Source organism: Salmo salar, chromosome ssa29 (assembly GCF_905237065.1).
Source record: "Salmo salar chromosome ssa29, Ssal_v3.1, whole genome shotgun sequence".
In the NCBI taxonomy this organism is placed as follows: domain Eukaryota; kingdom Metazoa; phylum Chordata; class Actinopteri; order Salmoniformes; family Salmonidae; genus Salmo; species Salmo salar.
In genome coordinates this window covers 16,202,901-16,228,387 of record NC_059470.1, presented here as the reverse complement: position 1 = coordinate 16,228,387, position 25,487 = coordinate 16,202,901, and the positions used below count along the sequence as shown (strand labels likewise).

The window sequence follows — 25,487 nt, the reverse complement described above, 5'->3', positions numbered from 1 at the left end:
TTTTGCTCTGATGAGTCCAAATTTGAGATTTTTGGTTCCAACCGCTGTGTCTTTGTGAGACACAGAGTAGCTGAACGGATGATCTCTGCATGTGTGGTTCCCACCGTGAAGCATGGAGGAGGAGGTGTGATGGTGTGAGGGTGCTTAGCTGGTGACACTGTATGCGATTCATTTAGAATTCAAGGCACGCTTAACCAGCGTGGCTACCGCCATTCTAAGTAAGAATTTGTTCTTAACTGACTTACCTAGTTAAATAAACATGAAATAAAAAAAAATTAAATTAACAAAATTAATTTACCAAATAAGGCTATCTTCTGTATACCAACCCTACCTTGTTACAACACAACTGATTGGCTCAAACACATTAAGAAGGAAAGAAATTCCACAAATTAACTTTAAACAAGGCACACCTGTTAATTGAAATACATTCCAGGTGACTACCTCATGAAGCTGGTTGAGAGAGATCAAACTGAACTACAGAAGGGAAATGTTACTTAATGTAATCCAAGGGATTTCCATCAGTTTTCTACATTTCCTTTGACAGAGAGGAACCCACATTCACAAAAAAAGTGTATTAAATTCACCTGAAATAACATCAGGATCACTATATGTTATATTTCCAACAATAAATTCAGATGGAATAGTTGTAGATGCCTTTTCCTTATTCAATAGTTGATGATATTCCAAGTTGACTTTATATTATTTAAGGATTTTTGAAATTTGTTTGTAAAATATATTTTCTTGGGATATCCAAAGTATATGAGTAAATGTGTTCTTATACTTTTTGTAATTTGCAGAATTCAGGGGAGAGGTGTCACAGTTTCTGTTTTATTTGATTGTTGTTTCCTTAGGTTACCGCTGGAGGGCACCCTTACCTTGTTTTCTAGTTTCCAGGTTACCCTGATTATTACTTATTGGATTCACCTGTGTTTAATTACCTTCTCTGTTCACCTGGTTGCCTTGTTTATTTAGGTTCCTCAGTTGGTCTGGATCTTTGCTTAGGTCTCATGTTTTATTAGTGTACTCTTGTGCGGTTGACTTGTTTCTGTTAAGACTCGAAGTAAAAGATCTGGATTTACCCTTACCTCTGCTTGCTGTGTTTCTCTGTGCCTGGGTTCGAGTTCGTACAAGCATTATTGTGACAGTAGACCTAAGCCAACAATGGACCCAGCAGAGACTTCTCAGTCGTACGAGGAACATTCCGAACTTCAACATTTACGGTCGGCTCTCACCCACCATGGAACTGTGATTGGCCGCCATGAGGCGCGGATGCAGACATTGCCGGATGATTTAAGAACTCTTGTGTCCGCTCTGCAGACAGGACAGACGGGAGCGATGGCTGCTGCACCTGTGGCTGTTCCTAATCCTCCACTCCCTACCAGCTCAGCGTCTTCCTCCCTTTGGGAGCCTCATCTCCCGGCACCGGAGCGCTATGAGGGGCATCCTGGGAGGTGTCGTGGGCTCATGCTCCAATGCTCTCTGGCCTTCGAGCTGCAGGCATCAACGTTTCCCACCGAGCGTTCCAGAGTGGCATACATCATCTCCTTGCTCTCAGGACGGGCTCTGGCCTGGGCCACGGCCATATGGGAGCAGCAATCGGACGTTTGTTTTAATTGGCAAAGCTTCACCCAGGAGATTAAGTGGGTTTTTGAACACCCCATCAGTGGCATGAACGCTGCTCAAAGACTCATTGCGCTTCGGCAGGGCAGCCGGAGCGTAGCTGATTACACTATTGACATTCGGACGGTCGCCGCTGAGAACGGTTGGAATACAGAGGCACTTCACTTAGCCTTTCTGAACAGACTCAGCGAGGTTCTCAAGGATGAACTGGCTTCCCGGGACAACCCTGACACTCTGGATGAGCTTATCGTTCTGGCCACCCGGATTGACAACCGGCTTCGGGAACGTTGTTGTGAGAGGACGGAGGGGTTCTGAGTGGATTCAAGTGTTTCGGGTTCCGCTGAGGGAGCCAATTCTTCACTTGTTCCACTGCCTTATGCTGCGTCTGCTTGTCCTATACACCATCAGAGTTCTCAATTCGGCTCTGGTTCTCCTTCAGAGGAGCCAATACAATTGGGACTCACCAGACTTTCTGCTCTGGAGAGAAGGCGCAGGATTAACAAGCAACGTTGTCTTTACTGTGGACAGTCTGGACATTTCCGTGTCTCCTGTCCCGAGCTGACGGGAAACGGGAGGACTCGTCAGTAGACGGGAGAATACTGCCGCGTCAGATACAGTCTCCAGCTGCCAAAACGGTACGCACCTTGCTTCCGGCCAACCTGCAGTGGGACAATGGGCAGTTGGACATTCCTGCTTTCATAGAAACTGGGGCTACCGGGTGTTTTCTGGATCGCACATTAGCTCTCCAACAGGGGCTGCCCCTAACTAAGCTGGACATTCCGTTGTCGGTCACTGCACTGGATGGAGTGCCCCTAGGGTCTAGGAAGGTGAAGCAACTCACCATGCCTATTCAGCTACGAGTTCTGGATTGTCATGTGGAGTTTATCCAGTGAAATTTGGTGGACTCTCCTGAGCTAACCCTGGTTCTTGGACATCCGTGGCTTTCTATCCATAATCCATATCCATATCCATAATCAAATTGACTGGCCCTCGGGAAGAGTTCTGGGATGGAATCATTCATGCCAGTCCACCTGCCAGCAACGCTCTCCACATCTTTCTGGCCCTGCTCATCTGGAGGCTTCCGATTCTCCTGTTCCCCCAGCTGGGGATGACAAGCCTGATCTTTACCGCGTACCTTCGGGATTACTGGGATCTGAATCAGGTCTTCAGCAAACGAAGGGCCAGCGGACTGCCTCCTCACAGGTCCTACGATTGTGCCATTGACCTCCTGCCTGGCACCACTCCTCCGAGAGGAGGGCTGTATTCTCTCTCAGGTCCAGAGACTCGGCCATGAACAGTTATATTAAGGAGGCGCTGGTGGCTGATTTTATTCGGCCGTCCACTTCACTTGCAGGAGCGGGGTTTTTCTTTGTTGGAAAGAGGGATGGGGGATTATGTCCCTGTATCGATTGGACCATTTTCCTGTCAAAATGTAACGAGTACTTTTGGGTGTCAGGGAAAATGTATGGAGTAAAAAATACATTATTTTATTTAGGAATGTAGTGAAGTAAAAGTAAAAGGTAAATAGTAAAGTACAAATACCCCCAAAAATGACTTAAGTAGTACTTTAAAGTATTTTTACTTAAGTACTTTACATCACTGTGCGTGTGTGAGTGGGAATGAGTCCTAACACTTTAGACATTGAGAACACTAGACACACCAGTACTGAACAAATGACTGCCCTGTTAGCGTGGGCCAAGAACTCAGGGGGAAGGTTCTCTGGGTCCATTACACGATCAAAGGCTTCCAGAACAAAACCTAATGTATGATCCCTCTAACATCAGAGACAACAATGGGATAGAACAGGAAGGCCTAAATAAGCCTACTGTCTTGGTGTAAGGTGAAAGACCAAAAGGTGATTGTATCATTCCACCTGGAAGAACTCTCAGTTCTTTGACGGTGTACTTTGATGACAGCCGCTTGCCAGCAATGTTCAACAAATTGTATAATACTGTATTAGTGAATGGATGGATGTACTATAGTTTGGGTATCTGAAAAGGCAACTAGACATACTAGGAAAGCTCTAAAAGACTAACAACAACAAACATTTTGAGGAAATAATGATCAATACAAAGTGCTTACTAGTACAGTGCATTCGGAAAGTATTCAGACCGCTTGACTTTCTCCACATTTTGTTATGTTACACCTTATTCCAAAAATGATTAAATCGTCTTTTTCCTCATCAATCTACTCACAATACCCCACAATGACAAAGCAAAGTAGGTTTTTCAAAATTTTTACAAATGTATAATAAAAAAAACCCGGAAATATCACATTTACATAAGTAATCACACCCAATTGTATAATAAGGCTATAATGTAACAAAATGAGGAAAAAGGAAGGAGTCTGAATACTTTCCGAATGCACTGTATCTCAGCCTAATTAGGCTATAAAGATACAGCTCAATTTAAAAGCCTATAGGTGTCCGTGCATGCTGTCAACTCCTCCAGTCACTACCTATGTGGAGGTTGCATCCCACTGTGAGTTTCCTTAAACTTGGATGTTTGAAAAATAAAGCAAGGTTTGTATTCTGACACACATTCTATAAATTCACACAGCAGGGGTGTATGTTCCCATTTCCAACAGCATCCAGAACAAGCGTCAAAGCAGTGATATCAGTCCCAATCTCTAGAGCAGAGGACTCATCATTTTACCTGCAGCCCCAGTTGGTCTTCCATCTCCTGAATGGGGGCTTTACACTGCATGACCTACAATCAGAGGAAGATAATGGGAGCAAGATAACCCTCCACCATCCCAGAAAACCAATGATACTGTAGTAACCAAAGAAAAAGATCCAACCAACATTCAAAGAGCCATGTCTGCATGCAAGTGCATATAAAATGTGGTTTAGAAAAAAATATACATTTTATATGCACTTATATGCAGACATGGCTCTTTGAGTGTTGTTTGGATCTTTTTATTTGGTTACTATCGTTTGTTTTCTGGGATGGGGGAAGGCAATCTTGCCCTATTATCTTCCAGTAAATTACAGCTCCACTAATAACTGACAACCACACACAGTACACTTCCATGGGGCCAAATTTCAGTCAGGCCAAGGTTATCCCCTGGTCAAACTCACAAAACTTTGTCTATCTAATCCACAACAACACCAAAACCAACAACAGAAAAAACTTACATCGTTTTGTCATTGTGCCTGGGGACATATTTTGGAGGAGGATTAATCCATTTTCGGTGAATTCGGTTAGCTTCGAGGGAGTGAGAGAGGGAAAGCAACTATGAGTGTAAACAACAGAGGAGGAGCTAACCAGCGCTAATCTCGCTAGCAATCCCCTCGCTCCTTCCATTGGAAACAATCTCTAAGTAGTAGGAGATATGTCAGGATTAAGAGGAATTAGCCAGTTGCAACATGAGCCTTTCCCCATATAGATGCTCATTCATACACAAAGCAAAGCTGATTAGTGCAACCTTACAATATGGTGCCTGCTAAAGACACAGTGCCATCCCTTTCTCTTCTTGGTGGTCTTGTACAGAATTTACTACTGAGCATTATATTAACTCTATTGTATTTAATTCCTGTTATCCATGTACAGTGTTTTGTTAGGATAACATATACAGTACCAGTCAAAAGGTTGTACACACCTACTCATTCCAGGTTTTTTTTAACTTACTTATTTTTAAAATGTTCTACATTATAGAATAATAGAGAAGACATAAAAACTATGAAGTAACACGTAGGGAATCATGTAGTAACCAAAAAAGTCTTAGGCGTCTCACAGTACAGACATTGCAATTTATTGCCATGGCCACATCTGCAGTCCTCATGCCTCCTTGCAGCATGCCTAAGGCACGTTCACGCAGGTGAGCAGGGACCCTGGGCATCTTTCTTTTGGTGTTTTTCAGAGTCAGTAGAAAGGCCTATTTAGTATCCTAAGTTTTCATAACTGTGACCTTAATTGCCTACCGTCTGTAAGCTGTTAGTGTCTTAACAACCGTTCCACAGGTGCATGTTCATTAATTCTTTATGGTTCATTGAACAAGCATGGGAAACAGTGTTTAAACCCCTTACAATGAAGATCTGTGAAGTTATTTTGATTTTTACTAATTATCTATGAAAGACAGGGTCCTGAAAAAGGGACCTTTCTTTTTTTGCTGAGTTTATATATACTGAAAAAATATATAAAGTCAGCATGCAACAACTTCAACGATTTTACTGAGTTACAATTCATATAAGGAAATCAGTCAATTGAAATAAATAAATTAGGACCTTATCTCTGCATTTCACATGACTGGGCAGGGGCACAGCTATGGGTGGTCCTGGGAGGGCATAGGTCCACCCACTGGGGAGCCAGGACCAGCCAATCAGAATGAGTTTTTTTCCCCAAAGGACTTTTCTACAGACAGAAATACTCCTCAGTTTCTTCGGCTGCCCAGGAGGCTGGTCTCAGATGATCCCGCAGGTGAAGGAGCCGGATGTGGAGGTCCTGGGCTGGCGTGGTTACACTTGGTCTGCAGTTGTGAGGTCGGTTGCACGTACTGCTAAATTATCTAAAACAACGTTGGAGGCGGTTTATCGTAGAGAAATGAATATTCAATGCCAATTGCACGCTCCCTCAAAACTTGAGACATCTGTGGCATTGTGTTGTGTGACAAAACTGCACATTTTAGAGTGGCCTTTTATTCTCCCCAGCACAAGGTGCACCTGTGTAATGATCATGTTGTTTAATCAGCTTCTTTATATGCCACATCTGTCAGGTGGATGGATTATCTTGGCAAATAAGAAATTCTCACTAACAGGGATGTAAACAAACATGCGGCCAAAATTTGAGAGAAATAAGCTTTTTGTGCATATGTAACATTTCTGGGACCTTTAATTTCAGCTCATGAAACACGAGAGCAACACTTTACATGTTGTGTATATATTTTTGATCAGTACTGAACAAAAACATAAATGCAACATTTAAAGTGTTGGTCCCATGTTTCATGACCTGTTGTGTTTATATTTTTGTTCAGTATAAATAGATACAACAATTGAACCAATACACATAAACTCTGTATTTCATACATTAAGGGCAACATTTTCTTAGCGCAAAATAATTGTGCAAAGTGCGAAAAATACTCTAAACCTCATTGAAATCTCGCAGTGTGAGTTAATTTGTAACTTTTCTTCAACAATATGCATTATAAAGGAAGCAAGTTTTTAAAAAACAGCAATGCATAAATAGTCACAGCTTTATCGTGCACATCATTGAAGAAAAGTTTCAATATAAATCACAATGCCCGACTCTGAGATTTATGGTATTTTTTGCACTTGGCACAATGGTTTTGCAGTCTGAAAATGTTGGTTGTTTAAATGTTTGTGTTAAAAATGAACATGAATAAATCAGTTAAACAAAGTTTGCAGTTTGTGACTAAACCTGATTACATACATCATTCCACAGAGACATTTATCAGCAATTACCTATGCAGAGCAATTAGGCTTCTATACAGGCGTTCAACTCTGCTATAATAGAGCTGCTTGTTGGTGTAATGTACAGGACCTAAGTAACCCACAGAAATGGTGAATAATATATTACAACTCTATACGTGATGACATATTGTAACACAGAAGACATGGGCGAGATCTAACAATTGGCTGGCTCACCTCAATAGTAACACATGCTGTGGGGACTTAAGCCTAGGGGGAGATTCTGTGTGTGTGTGTGTGTGTGTGTGTGTGTGTGTGTGTGTGTGTGTGTGTTTGTGTGTTCGTGTTCATGTGTGTGTGCCTGCTAACTCAGACAGAAAGTGATGAAGTGTTCAGGGAGAAGGATTAGCTGCAAGGAGCAGAGAAACTAAATAATAAAGAAGAGAAGAGAGAGTGCTACCTCTTCTGAGATTCCATCTAACTTTCTGCACCAATTAGAATTTGACAAGACCCATAATGCAAACAAACGGCTACAAACGTAATGCACGGGTCAACCTGATTTGTGCTTCAATAAGACACAAGTTTGTCCAGTTGAGGCCCTTAAGAGAAACAGGAGATCCTATCTGATCACCACAAGGGGTAATGAGACCTGGTTAATCTGTGTCTGATGAGTTGGTTAAAGTTTCGGGTTAACCTTGGCATTGGAAGGCATGCCAGGATAAACTTTCTCATTTGGGTATATCCAAGTCAACTGGTCTTGGCCATTACAGTCTCCCTGACTGTCTGTATTTACATTATTGGTCATTCATAGGGAAGCATGTGCTTTAATATTTCAAGTGTAAACCGAATGTAAGAGTATAATTCATTGCTCTCCTCTTGATAAGCCTTCACTGAGTCTATCGCAACATTCACAGTAAGTATAGTGTTAAATCCACATGAACTATTGCCTGCTAGCATGTTCAGATCTAAAATGTGGTTGTTAATAATACACCTCAAATATGTATTTCCATAAATGCATAACATTTTCAGCCATTGCTACTGTCATTATGTTTTCACACAGATAAAGGAGAAAAGTAAACTGCTTTTAAGATTGACCCACTTCACAATATACTTATAGATCTATTATTGTATCAGTAACCTGCAGCTCCAGAGAGACTTACAGAAACAAGCCTGTTGACAACTACCATCACTTATGTAAAAAGTTAATACAAAATAAAGATTCACTGACCTTTGCGAGGGAAGAAGCCTGGTTCTACCCAGAGACACACCATGCTCCCATGTAGTCACTCCCAATGACTTGCAAATAAGACATGCTCCAAGTACACGAACACTCTGTTTTGCATGCATTGGCAATAAACTTCAGTGTGCACATCTCAAAAGGCCAAAGACTGAGACCTACTGTGCAGTCCATTTCAGATAATTCTCATAACCATCAAAGGCATAAGTTTAACGGCCAGACCTGAAATCAAATGATCATTTCAATATACTTACTGCTCTGAGATGCGTCTACATGTTTGAGTATCAATCCTTGATATCAGTGTTAATCAGCAAGAGCGGTCTGTAGTCACTCACGGCTGGGTTCAACTTCTTCAGTAATCTATTATTCATCCAGAATAAGTAACACTATATTGCAGAGTATGTTAAAGTTATCACGCTCTGACAATCAGTTTAATGGTCCTTCCTATGGAGGTGTTGGGAAGTCCAATAGATGAATCAATAAATAAGATTAGAGACGGCAGGTTCAAAACAGGCTTCAGCATGGGCACCCAGAGGTCCATGTCAGGTGAGACGGGGCATGACTTCATCAAATTCTCCTCAGAATCACTTGATGGTGGTATCGGCTTACAATGCACTGGTGTTTTGTTTAGCCCTTGTAGGAGAGGGGTTAAGATATAGCAAGGATGTAAGTTAAACTGTAGCTTGAGAACTTGGATGTAAGACTATTTTTGGGACTTATTTTGACCAGTTGAAAAATAACATTTGGTTACCACAGTCATAAGTAAAAAAAAAAAGAAGCATATTCAGACATAACAAATCATGTCAAAATGTCATGATCTATTCTTGTCACATTGTAAGCAGTAACATAAGGCTCCAGACTGCAACCACGCATTAAGCAACCCTTTGACTTGACAAGTTTAAAAAATGTATTGGTCGCACTGGTGCGAGCTGCACATTCTACCTGGTCACCTCAATCAAAACGTCAAAATTTTGGGGCAGATAAAACCATGAATTTGTTAAACAATAAAGTACATTATCCTCATGATTCCTGTAATAAAAGTGTCTGTCCTGCCACTGTGCCTGCCTGTTTCGTTGGGGCGGGCTGCTGTAAAAAAGCAACTAGTTGTCCATATTAAAGAGAGTAGGGTCTAAGCTTTCGATAAGTATACTTTGTATTTCTCACTGATCATTATTGAGGTCAAAGCACACTGTTTAAGAATCAAGATATCTTATATGGCTTTGAAATACGTAGCTTGCGAAATTGCACATTGGCCATCGCGAGTGCACTTTTTTTCGGACGTTTACTCTTAGATGAATACATGGCTACTAGCAGTAGGTGTTATATTTAGAGTTAGCAATCTAGCTAATGTGTTTTATGTTTACTTCCTCGGGTGGTGAATTAGAACCAATTGAATTAGGTCTGTATGTAATATTAGTGTACGTAAAGAAGAAGGCAAATTCATCTCTTTTGAACAAAAAAATCGAACATTCTGGAGCCCTATTTTGACAGTAAAATTTTAACAAAATAGGTCATATTTAGATAGTATGACAATCTGTAGCTCATCGATATGGCACTGTCAACAAAGTCATTGTTGATATGCTTGCTATGGTTAGGTTCAGAATAAGGGTTAGGCTAAGGGTAAAGATTAGGGATAGGGTAAGTGTTCAGTTTAGGGTTAGAATAAGGGTTAAGGTTAGGGTCAGGGTTATGGTTCGAGGATAGTTAGTTGAAATGTTGTTGACAGTTATTGAACATCTACAAAGCATCTACTTGAGATTATCCAAGTAAAGTGTTACCTAAAAATAGCCTAATTGTCAACCCAAAACGCACATCAAAATATAATGCGTTCCTGCATGGACATGTTAGATGTAAACAACTTATTTACTGAATACCATATCATTAGTCTATTACACTTCTTAATAAAACATTGTGAATAACTTTCTAAATACTTTCTAAGATGATGACTGACATTGATGTGTTTGACGCTGCGCCCCCAAAAAAATGTTTTGCGGTGCCAACAAATCATGGGCTGGTGTCACCAACTGAAAAAGTTAGTGCCACCAGGGGAAAATGTTAGTCTGGAGCCTTGCAGTCAATGTCATTTTCTGCAACCATGTTGGTTGTCATAAACTGACATCAGTTGTTATGACTGGTTATGACACTGTGCTTGTAATTTATTGATTGTGCTCATACTGGCAAGAACAGCTTGCTGTAGGAATGGAACTGGTAATGGCTGATGCAGGGGAACAGATGGGCCCCTGATTGTTTTCTCTACAGAGCTTGTGACCGACAGACTCACTGGCATTTATCCATCATAAAAACACAATATGATATTGCTTTGATGCCCACTCCATATGTGTTTTTCTTTCTACAACTGTTCTACTCTATTTCGATCCTTGAGCCACGATTTTGGGGAACAAACTTCCATTGTCAACTTGGTCGTAGTAAAAGGTAACGAAGCCTAAAATTAGATATTGATTGTGAAGTTATCCCTAAGACTTTCTGATTTGATCACAACAAGGTGTACAACTGTTAACGGTATCAGTCCCGGGAGCCCAGCTAAAATCGTCTTTTCATTTATCTGACTTTCACTTATCTGCATGTCCAGCCCTTATATTTAGCCTCACAATGAAGTGTTTTTCTATTTTCTTTTCAGGACAACCAGCGCTACAAGTAGAATATAATTTGGCTCTACTGACGTTTTTGTAAAAGACCCGGCCCCGGGCCCCTTCGGGATCCACCCTTGTCTCACAAACACCACTCTAGCTCAGCCCCCATTAATCACACAGACTACTGATTGGTACCAACCGGTGCAGAATAAATAGACGAATCCAATGGTGCAGAAGTCTCTAGCTCAAAAACACAATGTTTAAAAGGGTTTAGAAGTCCACAATGTGCATGTATCACAGTGAGACTGCAGGAGTTAATAGATTTTTAAAGCCCCTATGCAGTCTTTTTAATTGTATTAAATCATCACTGTATGTTTAATAAATATGTGTTAATTTCATGAAAATAACTCCAAATATATTATTCATAATTTATTTCCCTGAGCCTCCTTTTGTGATTGAAATGCTCAGGCTGATCGTATGGGCGTGTTGATACAAATGTTTATATATTTACATACACAGCCCTGATTGGCAGATAGGATTCTAGACTCTAGAGCCTACCCCACTTACCCCTTCAGAGTAGGAGGATAGATATGCAAATAAAATATTACTGGTTATTGGTCAGAATAATCAGATCAGATTGTGATAATTTTTTTCAAACATCTCTCACACAGAAAAATGCATTATCATAATTTTCACAAACATTTCAGCGTTATTTTGAACTCATAGTGTGGAAATACAGTTTTTTTAAGCAGGAAATTCAAATTTTTGACTACACTGGCCCTTTAAGGAAAGTTACAGAGAATTGGGATTTTATTCCAACTGGGTTTAACTACACACTTATACCTCTGGGGCTGTGATTTGGTCATCTTAATATGAAATCAATAAAATATATGCCTGAACGAACCACCCACTGTCTGTATTGTTTTACTGTATAGTGTATGTGCATCACTGAGCTACTGGGGTTAAGGTTACTCTATCCAATCAATAACCACCTATGGCCTTTTACACTAACGTGTCCACCTACTGTCAGCCCAACATAGAATTGTACTGTACTGGACTGGACTTCTAGAGTCAAAGTAGTATTATCTATGTAATCAAATCAAATTAAATGTATTTATATAGCCCTTCTTACATCAGCTGATATCTCAAAGTGCTGTACAGAAACCCAGCCTAAAACCCCAAACAGCAAGCAATGCAGGTGTAGAAGCACGTAATCCAATCACTTTAATAGGCTTGTACTGGGTGTCCAGTTGACTCAATCTCTGAGTTATGCCTTGTCATATGCCAATCAGTCCTACTCATCTTCCACACCCAACGCTGCTCTATGTAACATTGTGTAATGGAGTCTCGTGTTTTATGGGTGCGTGGTCATGACAGGTTCCACCTGATGGGACAGTACAATAGCTAAAGGCATCCAGAAAGTTGCAATATTAATGACAGCTTCTCCGTTTTCACAGCCATTATTACGAGGATACTGTGGTGCTCCTCCCCTCGCTTCCCCTTCTCTTGCCTCTGGATTAGGGTTACAAAGTGGAGGAAAGGAAGTAGTGTGTTTGTCCACTTAACCGCTCGGCATGTATGTCATACAAACCCTATAGATCAACTGGATGAGGCAAGGATCTCATTCCTCACAGAGTACCGAGGAGGAATTAGACATCGAACCTTATCCATCAGTGGACTGGGAGTACCATAGTCTGTCAGCAATAGTGAGTTTGAAGCCGTTGATGCCGTCGTCAACGAGCAGTAGGGCCGTGAATCACAATGTCACTTCCGCCCACTAATCCCGGAATCTCGGTCTAGAAGGGACCTAGTTTGATCAATGTCTCGTCTTAAGTGGCGCTCCCTCAACCAGATCCTCCAGGCTTGGGTTACTGGCCGCAAAACCTGGGTCATTTCCTGCTCCGTTGGTTAACAAATGGCTCTTGGATGCAGAATGGAGAGAGACACTCGTGGCCATAATGACCTTGTGATTAGTGTCGGCACAGGTCCAGCACGCCGGGTGGATAAACCTCTAAGTCTTATTGTCGGACTGATTTAAGGTCAGACTGATTAACCCCTCACAACATTAAGGACATATGCGAGAAAATTACCCCTTCTGGCCCTGACTCAGTATAATTAGCCCCCTTTTTCATCAAATCCATTTGGACAACACCAACATGACATCATTTTGGGATGGAGAGTTTTGACTGAACAACGCCATCCATATTGGCAAATGATGATAATATTAGGGTCAGTGCTATCAGGGATCCTTGGGACGTCCCTACCCTACCCTAAACCCTAACCTTAACCCCTACCCTTACCCAAACCCTAACCCTAACCATAACCCTTACCCTTACCTAACCCTAACCTAACCCTAACCCTTACCTTAACCATTTAAATGTCAACTTCATTGGGGTAGGGACATCCCAAAGATCCCCGATAGCACGGACCATAACATTAGCATCGTTGTCACAAGATGTATTATGCATAACCAAGGCATCAAAAATAACATACCGCTATGCCAAAGGCCCTAAGAGTGAGCTGAAGCCACAAACTACTTGACACTAATGGCGGCCCACTTTCATTGAGACCATCTTACCTAAGATGCAAGTAAGCTTTATTCCCTGACAGGTAACCTAGAAACGTATCCCTCTCTGTGTAATTGGCAGCTTCCACACTGATGGAGTCATCAGACACAATGCAATGAATAATGACTTGTCAATGATTCACCAGGAAACTGTCAGAGAATATTAAGATGATAATATGGAACATGAATGATGGCCAGTAACTGAACAATGTCCCTTGCATAAATTACTCTGGTGTGTTGAATCTTTGGATTATTGTGGTTTTCAGTCACCTAGTGTTTCCATCTTTACTTTGATCTAAATTGAAATGGAGAGTGACATATCATGCTTCTCTTTTGATCAAAGACCATATTCAGAAAGGGAAAAGTATGATAGAATGTTATGCATAATCGAGACTTGACGGAACACCAGGTAAACATTACATGTGATTCTAGCTGTTTCCATGAGAAAGTATGAAACCCATTGTGTTAAATTATCATATACACGACCATTCAAAAGTTTGTGGTCACTTAGAAATGTCCTTGTTTTTGAAAGAAAAGCTAATTTTTTGTCCATTAAAATAACATCAAATTGATCAGAAATACAGTGTAGACATTGTTAATGTTGTAAATGACTATGATCAGAAACCATCACTCCTGTGTTCCAATGGCACGTCGTGTTAGCTAATCCAAGTTTATCATTTTAAAAGGCTAATTGATCATTAGAAAACCCTTTTGCAATTATGTTAGCACAGCTGAAAACTTGCCTTCTTTAGACTTGTCGAGTATCTGGAGCGTCAGCATTTGTGGGTTCGATTACAGGCTCAAAATGGCCAGAAACAAAGAACTTTCTTCTGAAACTCGTCAGTCTATTCTTTTTCTGAGAACAGCGCAAACTGTCTCTAACCAGAATAGAAAGAGGAGTTTTCAGCTGTGCTAACATAATTGCAAAAGGGTTTTCTAATGATCAATTAGCTTTTTAAAATGCTAAACATGGATTAGCTAACACAATGTGCCATTGGAACACAGGAGTGATGGTTGCTGATAATGGGCCTCTGTACGGCTATGTAGATAATCTGTTAAAAATCAGCCATTTCCAGCTACAATAGTCATTTACAACATTAACAATGTCTACACCGTATTTCTGATCAATTTTATGTTATTTTAATGGACAAACAGTTTGCTTTTCTTTCAAAAACAAGGAAATGTATTTTGAACGGTAGTGTACATTTTTAAAGTGATTCATTCAGATGGCATTTTGATTTTCAGTTTTCTCTTAGTGTTGCTAAGTACATCAATGATTCCAATCATTGAAAGAAACATCGTCCTTGCTCCAGTAGCGTGTTTCAGTACACTCACCCAGCAGATAATACATAGCCACATGATTACACCCCCATCTCTCTATCTTTTTGTTTCTCTCTGCAATCAGCTGGAGTCTCTTCGATTTACATAGAAGCCATTATCGTTGCTACATAAACTTGCAAATAGAATCGATGCTGAAGCAGGTGTTTGATCCAAGCCATTTCCCTCTCTGTGACAGCGAATCATAAACAACTCCGTAAGAGTTGGGTCAAGGGTTTCGTCAAAGGTACCAGACTGAATTACAAAACAAATATTTGATCACACGTTGGTGGGGGGCTAATGAAAAGCTAATGAAGTTGCTCAGGTAGATTGAAGATTACAACTTCTAAATTAGGGTACAGAATACAATGCCTTATGTCAATACACAAGTTAAGCAACAGACAAAACAAATAATATAACATAGCTACTCCAGTAAGAAACATACAGTGATTTTTCTGACAATTATAAAGACTGATTGCATGCATGTGATGAACAAGAGTGAGAATCTTACCAGAAATTGACGCGGCTGCCATCTGACATGTATGTTAAATATTAGAAAGTAGCAGTGTGTTGTGATTCAGAACTGTATGGCTGGTTTTATCCCAATGAGAATGAAGTGCCTTTGATGTGAGATATCTGTGCTTTCGTTCAGCCCAGTCTCTTGCCCACACACTAAACTCAGCTTTCATTGTAATAATTGATATTTTCATGTGCCATATGGCGTGAAATAGCTGCTTGTGGCTTTAATGGTAAGGGAAAAACAACAGCTTTATGCATAGAAATATAAGCAAGCAATGTCAGCCAAAACAAATCTATCGTGACCTTGCTTTACATTGCAGCAGAGAAGGCATAGCAGATTACATTGTTCTGTAATTAAACAGCAGATATTTTAGTTTTTTTGCAACATAAAATTGTTTTTTCTGAAAATAATCTATCCACACCCCGAAAAAGTGTTAATTGATCTCCAATCTATTTGAATTGGCCTCTTTGGGGCAATAAAGTGTAAGTTCAGCTGGGGTTTGTGACACGTTGGTCTGAAGGACAAATAACAATGTAAAGGTTGATAGATTTGTAGAGACATTGATTGACACACATCTGTGCGCGTGTGTGTGTGTGTGTGGTTTGACTTTGAATCAATCAACCTATCCTCATTAAATTTTGCAGGGTGTCTGATTTGCATCAACTGATAAAAGCGCCCTAGATTACGTAACTCATAGATTTGATCTAAGATTTTTGTTGATCTACGTGGTGTTATTCCCTCTGGGATTAGTTACCATTCAATGATTTACTACACAAGAAAGGTTCAGAAAAAGTTTTTTAACTGTCACAATGCAATAACTGTTCGAGCTCTGAAACATTATAGCAAAGATGCATTTATTGATCACTTGAGGAAAGTTAATTGGAACCCGGTACCTACATGTCTAGATATAGATAAAGCATGGGACTGTTTTAACAACTGTTTTTTAAGCATTGTGGATACAGTGAGGGAAAAAAGTATTTGATCCCCTGCTGATTTTGTACATTTGCCCACTGACAATGAAATGATCAGTCTATAATTTTAATGGTAGGTTTATTTGAACAGTGAGAGACAGAATAACAAAAGAAACAACAGAAAAGCGCATCTCAAAAACGTTATAAAATGATTAGCATTTTAATGAGGGAAAAAAGTATTTGACCCCTCCGCAAAACATGACTTGGTGGCAAAACCCTTGTTGGCAATCACAGAGGTCAGATGTTTCTTGTAGTTGGCCACCAGGTTTGCACACATCTCAGGAGGGATTTTGTCCAACTCCTCTTTGCAGATCTTCTCCAAGTCATTAAGTTTTTGAGGCTGACGTTTGGCAACTTGAACCTTCAGCTCCCTCCACAGATTTTCTATGGGATTAAGGTCTGAAGATGGCTAGGCCACTCCAGGACCTTAATGTGCTTCTTCTTGAGCCACTCCTTTGTTGCCTTGGCTGTGTGTTTTGGGTCATTGTCATGCTGGAATACCCATCCACGACCCATTTTCAATGCCCTGGCTGAGGGAAGGAGGTTCTCACCCAAGATTTGACGGTACATGGCCCCGTCCATCGTCCCTTTGATGCGGTGAAGTTGTCCTGTCCCCTTAGCAGAAAAATACCTCCAAAGCATAATGTTTCCACCTCCATGTTTGACGGTGGGGATGGTGTTCTTGGGGTCATAGGCAGCATTCCTCCTCCTCCAAACACGGCGAGTTGAGTTGATGCCAAAGAGCTCCTTTTTGGTCTCATCTGACCACAACACTTTCACCAAGTTGTCCTCTGAATCATACAGATGTTCATTGGCAAACTTCAGATGGGCATGTATATGTGCTTTTTTGAGCAGGGGGACATTGCTGGCGCTGCAGGATTTCAGTCCTTCACGGCGTAGTGTGTTACCAATTGTTTTCTTGGTGACTATGGTCCCAGCTGCCTTGAGATCATTGACAAGATCCTCCCGTGTAGTTCTGGGCTGATTCCTCACCGTTCTCATGATCATTGCAACTCCACGAGGTGAGATCTTGCATGGAGCCCCAGGCCGAGGAAGATTGACAGTTCTTTTGTGTTTCTTCCATTTGCGAATAATCGCCCCAACTGTTGTCACCTTCTCACCAAGCTGCTTGGCGATGGTCTTGTAGCCCATTCCAGCCTTGTGTAGGTCTACAATCTTGTCCCTGACATCCTTGGAGAGCTCTTTGGTCTTTGCCATGGTGGAGAGTTTGGAATCTGATTGATTGATTGCTTCTGTGGACAGGTGTCTTTTATACAGGTAACAAGCTGAGATTAGGAGCACTCCCTTTAAGTGTGCTCCTAATCTCAGCTCGTTACCTGTATAAAAGACACCTGGGAGCCAGAAATCTTTCTGATTGTGAGGGGGTCAAATACTTATTTCCCTCATTAAAATGCAAATCAATTTATAACATTTTTGACATGTGCTTTCTGGATTTTTTTGTTGTTATTCTGTCTCTCACTGTTCAAATAAACCTACCATTAAAATTATAGACTGATCATTTCTTTGTCAGTGGGTAAACGTACAAAATCAGCAGGGGATCAAATACTTTTTTCCCTCACTGTATAGTGGCTCAATGGAAACCCAAAATAATTAAACAAAGACCTGGACCTTGGATGAATAAGGAAATCCTTAAGGCCATTAAATACTGCATTTTGAGAATATAACAGAACCAAAGAGGAAGATATCGCTGCCATGTTTTTAAGAGAGGGTGCTGAACTTATTGCCCCTTGTGTCACCCATTTAATCAACATCTATACGGATACGAAACACACTACATTTACATTTTAGTCATTTAGCAGACGCTCTTATCCAGAGCGACTTACAGTAGCAAATGCATACATTTCATTTCATGCCTTTTTTTTTTTTTGTACTGGACCCCCATGGGAATCGAACCCACAACCCTTGCGTTCCACACACCATGCTGGCGTTGCAAACACCATGCTCTACCAACTGAGCCACAGGGAAGACTACAGTTTATTATGTTATTATATTATATTATTATATTATACCCCAAATTACAGCATGCCATGTAAGGGCACGGGGATGAAGACCAAGCAAACACGTAACAAAAACACAGGGTTGAAACCCAAACAAAAGAGGGAGGGGTACCTCGAATAAATACACACGTGCACAATGATTAACGCACGGGATAAGACCTGTAATCATCTGCGCAATCCACAAGGGCACGAAAGCCCAAAACACACAGCACAGGAACTTATATGCACCAATGGACATTGTAACTATAATCGACAACCCAATGGAAACCAAAGTGCACACTTATACAAGAACTAATCAGTGGGAATAGGGGACAGGTGTTCGTAATGAAAGTTCTGGAGGGATCGGTGACATCTGGAGGTCGAGCCTTTTAATCAGCTAGGCTGGCTATCTGTAGAGAAAACAATCATTTTAATTCAACTTGGTCTGGTCCATAGAATTACTACTGATTCACCCCCCAGGTACCTATCAAATAATTTTACTTATATTAGAGATATTGCCTGTTTTAAAATTAAGAGTCTATCTGGTAAGAACACCTTTTTATACACCGGTGCTGTTGAGTGGAACAAACTACCACAGCAACTCAAAGCCATGCCGATCAAAAGCTGGCTAATAATCGGACAATATGATTTTTTTCTTTGTATCTGTATGTAATGCTCTAGGCTATGACAATGTCATCCTGTCCTTTGTTTAATTATTTGTTATACACTACCGTTCAAAAGTTTGCGGTCACTTAGAAATTTCATTGCTTTTGAAGGAAAAGCACATTTTAATGGGCCTCTGTACGCCTATGTAGATATTCAATAAAAAATCTGCCGTTTCCAGCTACAATAGTCATTTACAACATTGACAATGTCTACACTGTATTTCTGAACAATTTGATGTTATTTTAATGGACAATTGAAAAAAAAAATATTTCAAAAACAAGGACATTTCTACGTGACGCCAAACTTTTGAACGGTAGTGTATGTGTAAACAAAGTGTCACGACTTCCGCCGAAGTCAACTCCTCTCCTTTTTCGGCTGGCGTTCGGCAGTCGAAGTCACCGGCTTTCTAGCCATCGCCGCTCTATTTTTCATTTATCCATTTGTTTTGTCTTGTTCCCTGCACACCTGCCTTTCATTCCCAACCACACATCATGTATTTATTCCTCTGTTCCCCCTCATGTCTTTGTGTGAAATTGTTTGTTTGTTACGTGTAGCCGTATTAGGCTGGTTAGCACCGGGTCTGTGTTTGGCCCGTGTGTGTTGGTTATTTTGTACCATTTAGTGTACTTTGGGTGTATATTGCTATTTTCATTGGACATGAATAAAGTGCACCTATTATCACCCATCTCTGCTCTCCTGCACCTGACTTACCTTCAACCAGTAGCGCACACCGTGACACAAAGTATGGCTAGTAGGCTAGCTCTAATGTGTAGCCTAGGACTACTATGTTAATATTTGTTCATTTTTTAACCATTTACTTAAGAGGACCACAATGGAAATACTTTAAAACTTTTTGTATCATCATCGATGATTGTAAATGCATTATCCACATGTGTGGCTGTATTGTGTTATAAACTATCAATCAAATGTATCATCTATCTATCTATACCCCCTGACCTCTTTGGGGCAATTCCAGTTTGAATGTGATGACCTACCAATCATCCTTCAAAGCCAAGCAGCAAACCCACTTATTGCAACTTGAAGAGAACGCTCTATAAAAGCACACTCTGTCTGTGCCACTACTGAAGTACCATCCCACCCGATTGGTGGAACACCTGCATTAACCTATCCAATCATGTCTAATCAGTGATCACCTACACTGAGAAAACCTGTTGCACTTAATATATAATATATAAATATATATTTGGGTACAGTTACTTAAAGTGATTTTGTAGTCATTACTCAAACCGATAGAGTCAATATGACCCTGTAGGGGGTCCAGATTTGAGTTTTATCAGCTTGAACATTTTGAGTAAGACACGCCGCAAATATAATTTCCCAGTGTGCTTGGCCTTTGCGAGTAAATTGTAGTGTTACCACCCTTGACTGTATTTCTTAGTGAAAGAGACATGGTTGTTGAATTTGTTCAGTGAGTTCCTAGGTGAATGTTATTATGGTCAAATTATTTATGACAAAACATTACATATCTCATATAATAAGGCCTTATTTTGAGGCCTAGTTTTACATTAATACAGTGGCCTGAAACTTATGGTTTACGGACCACATCAGGCCTGCATGTAGGTTTGCAAAATGTTGATAACTTCTCAAAAATTCCCAGATTTTCCAACTGGGTTTCTGGAAAACCTGGGAAAATGAACCAGAAATTTGCAACCCTACCTGAAAGTCACATTATCATGGCTTGCAAAGTGATGTGTAATACTGGAATCCAGCCAAAGTTAGGATATCCAACAGTTGAAATGTGTATTCACCTGCACCCTGCATTCATAATGACTGCCAGGGTTAGGAACAATGTGAGGAGACTTCTTAAGCCATTTAAATTGGAACAAGCATTACACTACATTGTAAGAACAATCTAACTAAATGATTGGATTAGTTTAGAAACATTTATGTTATTTATCTTTGTGTAGCATTTAGATTGATCAATCAGTCACTCAATGTACATGCAAAAACACAGATATTGTCACGTCCTGACCAGTAAAGACGTTATTTGTTATTGTAGTTTGGTCAGGACGTGACAGGGGGTGTTTGTTTAATGTGTTTCAGGGTTTGTTGGGTATGTTCTATGTTAGTATATTTCTATGTTATTTCTAGGTCTTCTATTTCTATGTGTAGTTTATTGGGTTCACCTTCAGTTGGAGGCAGCTGTTCCTCGTTGCCTCTAATTGAAGGTCCTATTTAATAGGGGTGTTTTTTTCCATGGTTTTTGTGGGTAGTTGTTCCGTGTGTGTAGCTGTGTGCATCACAGGACTGTTTTTTCATCATCGTTGTTGTTTTGATTAAGTGTTTTGTTTCGTTTTCTTATAAATAAACAAGAACATGAGCATACACATTCCCGCTGCGCCTTGGTCCCATCTTTACGATGAACGTGACAGATATTGAAAACAATTCCAAAAAATCTACCTGCAGTAGAACATGCTGGGAAAAAAGTTAATTTGTTATCATAACTTTAAAAAAATTAGTTGATGTGACTTCTCATTTAGTTTTGAGTCAGTGCCATAAACATTTTAAGTAATAATGATGTTTCATTGACTTTGAGTTCAATATACTAGAAGTATTTGAGTAGAAAATGCCTTGGGGTTTATGGTGTATGCATTTCAACGTTAGAACAAAGCCACAGTAATGGATGACACTGAGATATGCTGGATTGTGGACGGCTGAATAGCTAGTTCTCGTCTGCATTGTATCGGAAGGTTGATTGAAATTAAGCCACTGATGAGGTCGTTGTGGTCATAGGTACGTGGTCTGAATGTCTGACTGCTCCAGCGTTGACATCACCGCCTGCCTGGCCATTATTGTGGAAAGCTATTGAGTAATGACTAACCCAGCTGTGGCAGATTGCAAAGATGAGCCACTTATAAATAGAGACGTGGAGTGTATTGGTGCACACTATACTCAACAACGTCGTCATAAGGCTATCATAGCCATGTCATATGAAGTTCAATTTATGAAGGCCAGCCATACAATAATGCTGTGATGTATGAATACTGTAGAGATGGGGGCAGTGTTTAACCTAATTTAGACCTCATGTATCTATATTTATGCTAATACAACTCATAAAATCATATTTATTTCGATAACCTATTTTGCTATTAAGGCCTAGATTCAATTAGATCTAGTGTTAACCCGCACTAGCCGACACCCGCATAGTTGGTGTTTTGGTGGTGTTGGAAGTGTAACTGCATTAGAGCTGTCAATGGCTGCTCTCGTGGTCATTGTCACGAAGCCACACCTGTTGCACCCGCGTTTCAAGTTCAGAACGAGAAAACGTATGCTATGTATAAATAATGATACTTAAACTGAAAATCATTGATAATTATCATTAACAAAATAATTAGGATTTATATCAGCCTACTCAAGGTATAGATTACATCACACATGCCAGTGTTCAAACTTGTAACATGGCTGGATGGGATTTCTACTAATGCGACTCGGTGCATCCAATAGCAATGTCTGCGATAGGTATAACACCGGGTGCCACTTGTGGATTTGACAGCTCTCTCAGTATGAGGGTGTCGGGAAGCACGGATATGATTGAGTCTAGTCCTAATTATTATAACTGTTATTGGTAGCCTGTATTATAGGGAAAATGAACTTTCAAAACTGCAGTGTACTATGAGATAAGACAGGGAAACAAAGTATTTACCTAAATATTTCAGTTTGTTAGTTATATAAATATTGTCAAATTATGATAATATTGTCACAAAATGTATCGCGCTTAACCAAGGCATCAAAAGAACATACCGCTATGCCAAAGTACCTAAGAGTGAGCTGAAGCCACAAACTACTTGACACTAACAGCGGCCCACTTTCATTGAGACCAAATTACTAGTGTGACATCTTACATAAGATGTAAATAAGCTTGATTCCCTGACAGGTAACCTTGAAACGGCTCCCTTTCTGTGTAATTGGAAGCTTGTTTTCGACCACTGCTGGAGCCTGTAGTATAAGCTAAGATAGGGCGGAAGGTAGCCTAACGGTTAAGAGCGTTGGGCCAGTGACCAAAAGGTTGTTAGTTTGAAATCCTGGGACGACTAGTTTGTCGATGTGCCCTTAAGCAAGGAACCTAACCCTAGTCACTCTGGATAAGAGCATCTGCTAAATGGCTAAAATGTAATAAGAGGGAAGCACAGTACTTAGCTAGTTAATTCAGTTTGTTGGTTATGGTTAATGAACTGAAAAGCCTTTAGGTAACAATACAATTTAATATGGTGCAACGGAGAATGCACATGTTAGACACACTACAAAAATATAAATGGAAAATGCAACAATTTCACCTTTACTCCATACACAGAGACGCATACAAAGCTCTCCCTCACCCTCCATTTGGCAAATCTGACCATAACTCTATCCCCCTGATTTCTGCTTACAAGCAAAAATTTAAGCAGGAAGCACCAGTGACTTGGTCAATAAAAAAGTGGTCAGATGAAGCAGTTGCTAAGCTACAGGACTGTTTTGCTAGCACAGATTGGAATATGTTCTGGGATTCTTCCAATGGCATTGAGGAGTACACCACATCAGTCACTGGCTTCATCAATAAGTGCATTGATGACGTCATCCCCTCAGTGACTGTACGTACATACCCCAACCAGAAGCCATGGATAACATCCGCACTGTAGCTCAGTTGGTAGAGCATGGTGTTTGCAACAAATGGTGTTTGCAACGCCAGGGTTGTGGGTTCGATTCCCACGGGGGGCCAGCACAGGAAAAAAAATGAAAATATGAAATGAAATGGATAAGAGTGTCTGGATAAGAGCGTCTGCTAAATGACTAAAATGTAAATGTAAATGGCTAGAGCTGCCGCTTTCACGGAGCGGAAATCTAACCTGGAAGCTGATAAGAAAATCCCGCTATGCCCTCCGACAAATCAGAAAACAGGCAAAGTGTCAATACAGGACTAAGATCGAATTGTACTACACCGGCTCCGATGCTCGTCGGATGTGGAAGGGCTTGTAAACTATTATAGACTACAAAGGGAAGCACAGCCGAGAGCTGCCCAGTGACACGAGCCTACCAGACGAGCTAAATTACTTCTATGCTCGCTTCGAGGCAAGTAACACTGAAACATGCATGAGAGCATCAGCTGTTCCGGACAACTGAGTGGTCATGCTCTCCGCAGCCGACGCGAGTAAGACCTTTAAACAGGTGAACATTCACAAGGTGCAGGGCCAGACGGATTACCAGGACATAAACTCAGAGCATACGCTGACCAACTGGCAAGTGTCTTCACTGACATTTTCAACCTCTCCCTGTCTGAGTCTGTAATAACAATATGTTTCAAGCAGACCACCATAGTCCCTGTGCCCAAGAACACTAAGGTAACCTGCCTAAATGACTACCGACCCGTAGCACTCACGTCTGTAGCCATGAAGTGCTTTGAAAGGCTTGTCATGGCTCACATCAACACCATTATCGCAAAAACCCAAGACCCACTCCAATTTGCATACAGCACCAACAGATCCACATATGATGCAATCTCTATTGCACTCCACACGGCCCTTTCACACCCAGACAAAAGGAACACCTATGTGAGAATGCTATTCATTGACTACAGCTCAGCGTTCAACACCATAGTGCCCTCAAATCACTAAGCTAAGCACCCTGGGACTAAACACCTCCCTCTGCAACTGGATCGTGGACTTCCTGATGGGCCGCCCTCAGTTGGTAAGGGTAGGTAACAACACATCCGCCACGCTGATCCTCAACACTACGGCCCCTCAGGGGCGCGTGCTCAGTCCCCTCCTGTACTCCCTGTTCACTCATGACTGCACAGCCAGGCACGACTCCAACACCATCATTAAATTTGCTGAAGACACAACAGTGGTAGGCCTGATCACCGACAACGACAAGACAGCCTATAGGGAGGAGATCAGAGACCTGACCATGTGGTGCAAGGACAACAACTTCTCCCTCAACTTGATCAAGACAAAGGAGATGTTTGTGGATTACAGGAAAAGGAGGACCGAGCACGCCCCCCATTCCAATCAACGGGGCTGTAGTGGAGCAGGTTGAGAGCTTCAAGTTCCTTGGCGTTCACATCACCAACAAACTAACATGGTCCAAGCACACCAAAAAAGTAATGAAGAGGGCACGACAAAACCTATTCCCCATCAGGAGCCTGAAAAGATTTGTCATGGGTCCTCAGATCCTCAAAAGGTTCTACAGCTGCACCATCGAGAGCATCCTGACGGGTTGCATCACTACCTGGTTTGACAACTGCTCGGCCTCCGACTGCAAGGCACTACAGAAGGTAGTGTGTACGGCCCAGTACATCACTGGGGCCAAGCTTCCTGCCATCCAGGACCTCTATACCAGGCGGTGTCAGAGGAAGGCCCTAAAAATGTTCAAAGACTCCAGCCACCCTAGCCATAGACTGTTCTCTCTGGTACTGCACGGCAAGCGGTACCGGAGCGCCAAGTCTAGGTCGAAGAGGTTTCTAAACAGCTTCTAAAACATAAGACTCCTGAACATCTAATCAAATGGCTATCCAGACTATTTGCATTGCCCCCGCCCCCCTTTTACACTGCTGCCACTCTCTGTTATTATCTATGCATAGTCACTTTAATAACTCTACCTACATGTACATATCGACTAACCGGTTCCCCCCGCACATTGACTC

The 25,487-nt window shown here is 41.1% G+C and overlaps 1 protein-coding gene across 5 annotated transcripts in view; it reads right to left on the bottom strand.

Annotated features, from left to right (window-relative positions):
• Positions 1-4,881, bottom strand: part of myo3a (myosin IIIA) — a 76,418-nt gene extending 71,537 nt beyond the window's left edge. For all 5 annotated transcript variants that reach the window (XM_014181016.2, XM_014181018.2, XM_045710933.1 and 2 more), the window contains exon 1: positions 4,757-4,881. In XM_014181016.2, coding sequence (XP_014036491.1) covers positions 4,757-4,758 — 2 coding nt within the window. In that variant the 5' untranslated portion in view covers positions 4,759-4,881. The remainder of the gene's footprint in view (positions 1-4,756) is intronic.
• Positions 4,882-25,487: the final 20,606 nt, after the last annotated feature.